The sequence below is a fragment of the Penaeus chinensis genome, chromosome 18, assembly GCF_019202785.1.
Source record: "Penaeus chinensis breed Huanghai No. 1 chromosome 18, ASM1920278v2, whole genome shotgun sequence".
Classification (NCBI taxonomy): Eukaryota; Metazoa; Arthropoda; class Malacostraca; order Decapoda; family Penaeidae; genus Penaeus; species Penaeus chinensis.
This window is the reverse complement of record NC_061836.1, coordinates 13,048,566-13,059,965: the sequence shown is the minus strand read 5'-3', so window position 1 is coordinate 13,059,965 and position 11,400 is coordinate 13,048,566. Positions and strand designations below refer to the sequence as shown.

The window sequence follows — 11,400 nt, the reverse complement described above, 5'->3', positions numbered from 1 at the left end:
GACTGGCAAATTAGTTTTTTTCTTTACTTTAACGATTAAGTCGGCAGTCGTAAACAGTCCTTTTACCGTTGTAGATTAAATATAGTCAGTGATGGCTGGTAGAGCAGTTATTTTTTGGTATATTTATTGTGATTTCCTCTGCAGATGCATTGTGTTTTATGAATAGAATTTTTAAAACCCCCGCTTTCCCAGTCACTCCCTACCCGCTTCCTTTCCTTCACTCATCTGTCATCCACTTCCTCTCCCCCTCTCCCTTTTCCTTTCTTCACACACCCTCTCACTTTTCCCTTCTTCACACACCCTCTTCACTGCTTCCTCCCCTCGTATTTTGTCACTATTCCGGTACCGCTAACTTTTTTTTTATTTTTTCTTGTCTCCCCGCAGTTAGCCTTCGAACCAGAATCACCAGCACCCACTACCACCATCATGAGCGCCGAAACTCCCCTCAAGGACTTGCCCAAGGTTGACCCCACCCTCAAGGGACAGCTCGAGGGATTCTCCTCCGTAAACCTTAAGAAGACCGAGACGGAGGAAAAGATTCACCTGCCAAACAAGGAGGGTGAGTTTAGGGACTTGTTCACTTATAGAGAGGGAGGGAAGGAGGACGGCGGGGAATAGAGGACCAGGAAAGTGTGTAAGGAAAATTGCTTGATAGAAAGAGGCAAGATGTGTGAGGAAGGTTTGACGGGCACGAGGACATGAGTGAACTAGAGGCGCCGGCCTGTTGTGTGTTGTGTGCTTCGTCCGGCGGAAGGAGAGCGTAGCTGATCAGGCGGAAATCGCTAACTTGGCTGTCTCGAGCCAGGTTCCCCTCCCCTCATAATAATCATCCCCGTCTTTGTTTTCAGAGTAAATGTTTAGGCAGAACGGAATCAAAATGCCATTGTAGGACTAGCAGGACCCAGCCACAGTGAATGTAAAAAGCCCATGTCACGGCTGGCCGCAAGCCAAGGTGAATGCTTGATTTGTTTTGGAATCTGACTGAGAGGACTTTTGAGTTTTTGAGTGAAGCGTTTTCCTTCCTTTGTTTTTTTTTTACGCGTAAATACCTTGCGGAATGGCATCCTCTCCTTGTTGTCTTGTGGTTGGTAGGAGAGAAAGCAGAATTGCATTCCCGCGTTGTGACAAGGCGGCTCCGGCCATCCGAGCAGTTTCAACGCAGTAGATATCCTTAGGCTCCTGCGACATTTTTGGACAGTATCAAGTATTTTTACAACACGTCGTGCACAGTCGACGAGTTGTCCTAGTAAGTTTATCATTATCGCTTGTAAAAATATAGAGAATGGCAGCTTGTGCAGGTGCACCTCCACAGTGATAACGGTTGTGTTTGCTTTGGATAATGGTAATAGTTAATGACAATAGAATGCTTTAGCTACACATAAGGTGCCGGCAAGTTACTAGCAAAACCGTTGTAGTCAACCTAAAGTTCTGTATTAGTAGATGAGGTTTAGCTGCTCTTGCATCATCCAACCGCTTATCTCTTGTTAGGATACAAGACTTCCTTGTTTTAGAAGTTTTTAGCCATATTTACGCTACCTCTTTATATAATCTACAGTAGATGTAGGATATATACATGAACACGATAACTTGTAGCAGTGACTATGCACACACACGCGCGGGCGTTATATATATATATATATACACACCTATACATATACATACATCTATATACTTTGTGTATATGTATACTTATGTATATATATGTATGTGTATGTATGTGTGTGTGTGTGTGTGTGTGTATATATATATGTATATATATATATATATATATATATATATATATATATTGTACGTGTGTGTGTGTGTGTGTGTATATATATATATATAATATACATTTATATATATATAATATATACATTTATATATACATCTATATATACATATATATATATATATATACATCTATATATATACATATATATATACATTTATATACATATATATATACATCTATATATACATCTATATACATATATATATACATCTATATATACATATATACTTGTATATGGTAAATGCATGTATATGAAGTAACGGCATACTGCAGCGATTAGACATTACCAAAGATAGCCAGGGAAAACGGACTGCAGAGGAAGTCAGGCAGCCCCTGTTACCCCCCTCCCCTCATCCCCTCGTCCCCGTCTTTTTATGCGAATGCTGAAGCAGAGACTGTAGCGTTGTGTATGGAATGGATGTTTCAAAAGGTTGGCATGTTGTTTGGTTTTTGCACTTGTGTGTTTTGTGCACCTGAATGCTGCATGTTGACATTTGCATGAGTTTTTTTTTTTTTTTTTTTTTTTTTTTTTTTATACATATGCATGGTAAGGCCAAAATGTATTTGAAATTATGTAACCCTTAGTTTTAAGTGTAATTAGATATTAAGTATAATTAGAAGTAAATAGTAATGGGCATGCTGTCAAAAACGTTATTATTTAAAGGCAAAACAAATTAGTTTGAATTGTGTAGTTTAGGAACTACTTTAAATGAATGAAATAGATTTTAATAGTAGTTGTTCCAAATTTAAAAATTTACAGACGCATTATCTTTTAGTCTTACTATTTTTGGCCTTGCATTATTGGCATAGTGCTGTTGCTTTGTTTTTGTCTAGCCCTCATACAAAACCTGGAAGTTTGTGCCAAGGATGGAATGCAGTCAGTCTTTTGTGTTCACCTAGCTTAAGTTTCACTCAAGGTTTCCCCGGTCTACATCCTTGAGCACAGACCTTACTTTTAGTTTCTAGAGTTCATGTTGTGTGCATGATTGCTTCTGTTGCATGACGAAACAGACGTGGCACAAGAGAAGCAACACATTGAACATCTACAGAACATCAGCGAGTTTCGCAGCGAAAGACTCAAACGAACGTCCACCTCTGAGAAGTTGGTCCTTCCCAGTTGTCAAGGTAGGATGAAACTCGTCTACCCTCACTCACCTAAGAGGTACAACTCGCTGCCACACACTTTTTAATAATATGATTACCTTCTTGATTCGATCCATTCATGAAACCCACCTATGGCTGTGACGCTGTGTACAATCTACGTGGGTCTTGCGCACTCGTAGTCCGCACCACTTTCCAGTCACTCCTTCTGCCACTTTGTGATTGGACACTTGTAAACGCTCGTCTTTCGGAAACTTCTCTTCCCATCATTACTTAGGCTATTGTCGGCCTTTGTACGCCAGATTAGTTGTTTATATGGACAGAGGTAGAAGCTAGTTATTTAGATTTTTTGACAAATCTCGATTTTTTTGAGTACTGGTAGTTACTCGAGTTTCCATTAGCTGAAAGTATTTCGGTTTACTAGTTTCACGTGATATTATCCTCACTTTTTTAGTATAAATATTTATTTTGTCGTGATAAAACAAATGTTGAAGAGGTGTTTAAGGATATTGGCCGATATTGAACTTTGCGGCCAACTAGATGGCACGCTGCCAAGCCGAGCTGAGCGATGGAGACTTAAAGGAGGTGGCCTTGACTTTGACCTTTGCGGTTCGTTGACGTGTATTGTCGGGCTTCGCTGAAGCTTGGCATCTGGTAGGAGCTCATGGTAATTGCTACCTGTAAATTTAGAATATCGAAGTTCAATGGAAATGAATATGGAGTTTCCTTTGTTTGATCACGTAATAGTCGACGGACACGGGGCGGAGATTATCCTGGGAGACCTTGACATTAATGAATGTATGATTTGTTTACTCTGAGAGAATTTTGTAGTTTGGAGGAGAGCTAGAGGAATTTGTAACGTTATGGTCCCGTTCTTCGCAAGGGCATCATATGCCATTTGAATTCCTTTTGTGCCGAAGTTGAAGAGGTATTGCTATGTAGCTGTCTCTAGCGGTAAGTATAAACAGGTGTTTTGGTTAGACATTCAAGTCCTTTTGGGATATGTATATGTAGTCTTGCTTACCGGTATGTATCTACCTTTTTTCTTTCCATGCTTGAACAATAGGACTTGCGTTTTTTCCTCTAGTAGTTATAGCTATGGTAATAACTTTCTCTTGCCTAACGAATCTGTGTGAGAAATGTACAGGTGCTTTGGGTCCTGCTTCAGCACCGTGTAAAGGGAGAGCTTGTGATTGATAAGTGTTAAGCGATGTGTTTATATATAATTATAATGAATGGCGTGGGTTCTTGCAAATCCCTTAGCTGGCTTCAGAGGATGGCTGATCTCTGCAAGGTAATAAAGAAGTGCAATCTACTGTTGCCATTCCATGATATACTGCCCATACCTTTGATTAACATATCGATGATAATGAGTACTGTGATTGTGAATTATTTTAATAGATTTTATATCAGTATTAGAAATAGATTGAATTTGCTCACATATACAAGATTTTTAAAAGTTCCAGGATATTGTTCATACATCCAGTACTTATTATGTAATAATTATCCATGGCGTATTGCAACAATGAGCTTGGTCCACTAAGCTGAGTTATTACAATTTGATTGCAAATAAAAAAAAAAAACTGGTTGCCTAATTTCAAAGATAAATATGTATGAATGATTCTAAAATATACATATAAAAAGTAATTAATGGTTTCTCTTTATTCATAAGACTCCAACTAGTTTGATTTTTATTAGAAACAATACAATGATATTGATATATATTACTACATTTACTGCAGAAAATGTTCTTACAGCACTATGTCCCACTCTTTAACAATGGTTTTGATACAAGTTTTATATTCTAGTATTTTCTGTTTTATAGTGTTGCTCAGTATTAAAAAGTTTTCACTTTCTCTCTATTTCATTCATAAGAGCTTGTTGTAATGACTATATTTATAAAATTTTGAGAAATGTAAAATGTTTTCATGTCACCAACACCCATACAGCCAAAAAACAAAATCTATTACATTTCATAAATATCACATTCCTTAATCATTCACACTCCCATTCATATCATTTTTATCTGTTTCATATTTGTGGACCAAACTCCAATGCCTCATATTTAATGCATGCTCTTTTGTGCTACTGTGCCCTACTAGTATCTCATGTTTATAATTTGGTGCATGGCCATGCATGATATTTCAGACGTGGAAGCAGAGAAGAAAGCACAGGCCCATCTGCAGGCCGTCGAAGGCTTCAATACTGCACAACTCAAGCATGCCAATACCCAAGAAAAAATTGTTTTACCTGCCCGGGAAGGTGTGTCTTTGTATATCTGGGTTATCCTTTTATTTTATTTCTTTGTATTTGATGAATTTGTTTTAGTATTATTGTACTTCATTTTCTATTTATCTTTCACCTATCCATTTATTGTTTTGGAGTTACGTCGTTGATTGACCACATAAGTTTTATTTGTGTTGAGAATGCAATATTGTTGTGTAGATTGTTTTATTCAGTGTTTGATTAGTTTTGTTTGTAATGTTAAGTTGAATAGAAAGATTGCTGGAAGAAGAGGCTCTAGTAAGTGTACAACTTTCCTCGTACTTTTTTTTCTTTATTATTTCTTATTTCAGCCAACACTTCTCTCTCTGTAGCATTCTTGTATGTGAAGAATGCAGATAGTTGTAGTACAACCTGCACATTCCTTAACTTTTTGCAGACAAAAGTAGAGTAACTAATGGTTTTTGCCGCGTCATTTCATCTGCAGATATTGAAACGGAACGAACACATCAGAGTTTATTCCAGGGTGTAACAGGCTTTGATAAGACCTCTATGCGGCATGCGGAAACGCAAGAAAAAGTTACCCTACCAGCCAAAGAAGGTATAATGAAGGACAATACCTTGTTTGCTGCATTGTAACCTTTCAAAGCATTAACCCTTTAAACTGGGGGAGCACATGAGGTGAATTTATGATATGACATGGCACTCACCTCTAATACTAATACTCATAAAAAGTATATACAACTTATGAATTGCTGTTAGCAAACAGTAAAACTGATAATACTAACTGCTATTTATGTGCAGTCTCAAAAACTGAAACAAAAATTATCAGAAATACAATGGTTTCCTCTCATTCTTGTAATTTGAAAGGGTTAATACTTCAGAGTTGCAAATGTTAGAAGAGATTCTGTTTAGCTTGAAACAGAAGTACTACTACAGCAGTTGTTGTAATGCTAGTAATTGCAGCTAACATATTGACCTCTGAAGTGCTTATGGCCTGAAGAAAGCATCTAGTTACTCTGATGCTAAACAAATAGAGATCTTATCCTAATAACACATACACAAAGTCAGGTCTTTTATTCCTTTTTCTCTCTAAAGCTATTTGTTTGATAGTTTATTAGGTGTGTTTTCTTTATTTTCCCTTTTAGTTTCTTCTAACCTAATCATTTTATAACTAGTATTGTACTAGCTAGCTAATTGTTTGAAAATAAATTGCTATTGTGTCAAGTTAATTTATGGGGGAAATAAATCTAATTCTAAAGGAAAAGTATATACACATCACATAACATTACATGTTGCAGTAAAACAACCAAAGCACAGTAGTTTGCTGACTTAGTACTTTTTGTAGGGTGCTTACATTTTTGTAAACTTCCAATATGGTAGTGGATGTGTCATCAGGATTTCTGATGAAATAATGGAAAAAAATATAAAAGATTGCACTATTGTGATTACATTACCATATGACTTTACAGGATCAGGTGATTGATGCTTTTGTTACCTGAAACCTGATCCGAATATTCTATTGACTTACTTTTAATGTTCCTTTTACAATTATTTACTGTTCCTGATTGCTTTTGGGGTGGCAGATATCGAGACTGAGAAGACACACCAGAGCATTTTCCAAGGTGTAACAGGATTTGACAAGTCCCAAATGCGACATGCTGAGACCGAAGAAAAGGTTGCCCTACCTGCCAAAGAAGGTATCATGCATGGATAGTGCATCCATGAAGGGGCAAAATGGGAATTATTGGATGTAGAGCTTAGACTAGCACTCCTATTAATTGCAAGCTTGCCATTTTGTTTTTATAAATAATTTTTTCATCCCTCTATATTTGACTACAAAAGAATCAGCAGATTGGCTCAGTATAGTTTATTTCTTGTCACATAAAGTAATGTAGCCTTCTTTTACTATAACAGTACTAGCAAATGGGGAAATTTATAACAAAGATCTATTTTCTGAGCATTATCTGCATTCAAGAGAGTGGAATATCAGAACTTACGAGATAGATAATGAAAAGGGTATTATAGGTCTTTTTGTTTTAGTTCCAGGAAATATATATTTAACAATATATAACATGAGTTAATAGGTATTTGCCTCATGGCATTTTGCCCATTTTTGTCATGGGGATTATAGATTTGACACTGGTATTAGGGCTCTCTTGAAAGAAAAAAAAAAATGTAGATATATGAAAAATATTTCTTTTAAGTATTGTGTACATACATATATACATGTCTAACATTACATAAAACACTTATGTACATATAAATATAAGATATATATATATACATATATATATATATATATATACATTATATATATATATATATATATATATATATATATATATATATATATATATATATATATACATATAAACACAAAAAAAGTCTTTAAAATGTTGGGCATTTTACTGCATGTCACCTGTCCTGTCCCAAATGATTATGGTCTCGTTTATATGCTGGTATTGCATTTGTCTTGTATCACTGACATTGTTTCATGTACTGGTAATCAACTTCACAAGATACTAACATTCCATAAGTACAAAAGATGTTTTCATTGGGTATTAGGGACTTTAATAGAATGGTTAGTTGTTGTTTGGTATGTAAGTTATGAAACAATTTACATTTCTAAAGGGAAAATAGATGATGTAGATAACCACATTGAATATTATACATATGTATACAAGTATGTATATGTATGATATATATACATGTTTGTATCTTCATTTATTTACATTATAAATATATATATAATACACACATACAGAAGCATATACACGTGTGTGTGTGTGTATTATATACACGCATAAATATTAAAATCTTATTCCATTTTCTAGCATTTTTTTCTTTTTGGAAATCAATGCACATTCTTCTAAAAATACTTAAATTTAGATTTATGGGCATTATTTGCATGCCATTAACAGAGACAAAAGATCATCATAAAAAAACAAATAAAAATATGTTTTCTCTCATTTATGAGTGTTGGGTGTTGAAAAACATCTGTGATAGGTAAATTTTATTTATTTATTTTTTTTATTTTTTTTTTTTTTTTTTTTTTTAATAGCTAATGGGGAATAAAAGTTTTTATTTGTTTCTCCCTAGAATTGGTGATGCACTGTATTTTCAATTTCCTTTGGTATTCTTCCTTACATAGCATTTTTTTCTGAACTTTCCTCTTAGATATCGAACAGGAGAAAACACATCAAAATATTTTCCAAGGTGTTGCATCTTTTGATAAATCAACTATGCGACAGACTTCCACTACCGAAAGGGTATCTCTCCCTACGCCAGAAGGTGATGGTGTAGCCTTCAGTGTGTTTGATTTGGAGAGTGGTTCTGATGCAGTTAATATTCAATAGGTTTTTGTGTGAATTACTTTCAGTTGAGTAGGAAAAGAAATAAGCTTTTGTCAAATTAACATCAGTCTTGGTAAATGCTTAGTCTTGTATGTAGCCTAAAGGAAGTGTCTTTTTTTTCTGTAATTATAGTGGTCTCAGCAGTACAGAGACTTAATTAGTTGGAAGCTTTGCTAGTTAAATGTTCCCTTTAAAAGATCATGGTTTTACTTTCATTTTAAGGCTTTTATTATAATTGTGGAAGTTGTATTTATGTATAACTAACTTAGTAGAGATTGTCAAATGATTACTAAACAGTGTCTCTTTGACAAGATTGACTTAGCATATGAAATTGTTGAATTAAAATGTAAAAAAGTCTGCCAGAATAGTTAATAGTTGTTGGTCTAGATTTATATAAAGTTGAGAGTAGCATAGTGAATAGTAGAATTGTTTAATACAAATATAGTGTATAGAACATTACCCAACAGATATTAAACTGGAGCGTACCCACCAGGGCATATTTCAGCGATTGGTGTCCTTCGACAAAAGTGAAATGAAGCCAACAGAGACAGTTGAAAGAAATGTTTTGCCCTCCCAAGCAGGTTGAGGTGCATGGTCTTTAATGATGAGGATTAACATGTTAACTCCTGTTCTCTCTCTTCTGTGTTTTTGTTTCTTCTCTCCTAACAGATTAATATTTACCATTGTTTACCTCCTGTCTTGTGTATACTGACTTTATTTTGGGAAATTTTGGGTTTAGGAGTTTTTCTGAAGTTTTTATTTAACTAATATAAATTACAAAGATTAAGATTAAGAAATCATTCCAGATGTTCATTTGTGTATGTGCTTGTGATCATATGTTTGTTCCATATGCAAATAAATAATTTATCCAAAGTTAGGTACCAAATTGCATGGCACATAATCATGCAACTATAGTTATAATGAGCAATGTATATTGTTTAACATACACTTGTCACTGAATAACCTTGCATCTTTTCGGATGATTTGATTGTGCTTTTATCAAAGTTTGTCCTGACAAGCATATTCTTGGATGGTGTTAATTATGTATTGTTAAATAAGGACAGATGTCAAGATGTGGTGCTATCTGTAATTTTATGAAGTACAGTGGTCTTGTTTCACAAATACAGATGTTTGCCTGAAATGCCTTAGTAAAGCTGTATAAATGATGAATTATAACTTTTAATTGTGCATGTACTGATTGAAATGAGTTTTTCAGATATTGAGACTGAGAAGGGTCAGCAGGCACTCCGCCAGGGTATTGAGGGCTTTGACCATGGTGCTTTGAAGAAAGCTCAGACGACAGAGAAGAATACCCTTCCAACTAAGGAAAGTGAGTATTAATGTTAGTTGTTCTAACTCAATATTATCAAAATACTTGTTGTAGGTAAGAGAAGCAGTGCAGTTGTTACTATCGCAACTCTTAGGCCTCATCCATGCAAGGGCAGTTCCCCCACGGGTAAACATTTAACAAGTCTTAATCCAAGGTGGGCACAAGTAGAAATAATTATGTGGAGAACCCATGGGCATGTCATAAAATACCCCTTTGTGTACATACAAGTGTACCCAGGAACTGCCCATTCTGACAACTCTTCAAAATCAATATCCTTATGATAGCAAAGTCACTTGCATGGATATAGACAGAGTATCAAGATATATTAGGAGTATTTAACTGGGTTTTAATTTTTGCATATCTTTTGCAGTGATTGAGGAAGAGAAGAAGGCCTAACAAGGTTTGCCAGGAACACCTCTATGTTCACTGTGCATCCCAGTGATATCCTCCCTGCTCTCCCTAGAACTTCTGATAGTTCTGCAAGCCAAAATGTTTTGTACTGTACTTTGATAATCTAAGTGTATAGGTAAACCAACTGATTTTGTAACCGGATATCATATGCTATTCTTTGAGTCATTATTATTTGCTTTAGTGATAAGATCAAGGTGCTCACCAATAGCAAGGCGATGGCAAGAAGTGTAAAAGGGACATTTAGAAACTGCATGATAATTTTCATTGCTTTTGTGCACCCTCCTAGTAATTTATCAGCAATGCTAGTGGACCAAAATTTCACCTTGCTTCCGCCTTGTTCAATAGAAGGTAAAGGTCTCCCATGCAGGTAATGGAAAACTGCCAAAAGGTACAATGAATTTGTAATTTGCCAGGATTGTAATGTGTGAGTCTCAATTTTTACCCCATTTAATTTGCATTTAATTGTTAGCATTTACATGAATTTTTAAGTGTTTATAAAGAATTTATCATTGCCTTGTTTCAAAATTAATTTGCTTTTTGGGGCATCCAAGTAAATGTGATTTTGGGAGCCAATAAAGTGCTTTTGTATTTCTTTGTTTATTTCTACCGTCATTTTCCAATGTTTTATTTTCGTGGTTTTATGCCTTTTAGTCTTGGGTTTAGAAATTTAAATATTTTAATTTTGAAATTTGATTACTTTGACATCTTCAATTGGCTTTTACAATTTCAAACCTCAAGTTCCAACCTCTTAATGTGCTGTTAATAGTCATTAGTGATGAAATGAATGGCATACAGAATAAAACTTACCAAAAATTAACTGATCTTTTAGACCAAATTACCCAGCCTTCAGTTGTTCATAATACATGCAGACAGATTTTTTTTTTTATTAAGAAAGGGAAGGAAAAGATAATGGAAATTATAGGCTGAAAATGTTTCACACTGATCACATGATCTTCTTTTTTTTTTTAATAAAGAAATCACTTTGTTAAACAAAATATGGGCATTAGTATTTTCATAATCAGATATCTTTCTGGAAAAGACAAGAATTTTAGAAAATGGAATCGATGAATAATTGACAAACATTTAACTACACACCGAAGGTAATTTATGATGCTGAATGCATACATGATTTCTTAATCATCTTTAATACTATGAAATCGGAAACCATTGCGGTGGAGGGGCCTAGGAGACGAAGACTAAGGCCC

At 34.9% G+C, this 11,400-nt stretch overlaps 1 protein-coding gene across 6 annotated transcripts in view; it reads left to right on the top strand.

Annotated features, from left to right (window-relative positions):
- The window catches only part of LOC125034807, a 66,024-nt gene extending 55,241 nt beyond the window's left edge, over positions 1-10,783 (top strand). For 5 of the 6 annotated variants that reach the window (XM_047626790.1, XM_047626793.1, XM_047626795.1 and 2 more), the window contains exons 2-10: positions 385-559; positions 2,786-2,899; positions 5,024-5,137; positions 5,586-5,699; positions 6,685-6,798; positions 8,279-8,392; positions 8,922-9,035; positions 9,671-9,784; positions 10,155-10,783. In XM_047626790.1, the coding sequence (XP_047482746.1) occupies positions 385-559; positions 2,786-2,899; positions 5,024-5,137; positions 5,586-5,699; positions 6,685-6,798; positions 8,279-8,392; positions 8,922-9,035; positions 9,671-9,784; positions 10,155-10,180 (999 nt within the window). In that variant the 3' untranslated portion in view covers positions 10,181-10,783. Of the gene's footprint in view, positions 1-384; positions 560-2,785; positions 2,900-5,023; positions 5,138-5,585; positions 5,700-6,684; positions 6,799-8,278; positions 8,393-8,921; positions 9,036-9,670; positions 9,785-10,154 lie in introns of those variants that run through there. The other variant, XM_047626792.1, reaches the window with a different exon arrangement.
- Positions 10,784-11,400: the final 617 nt, after the last annotated feature.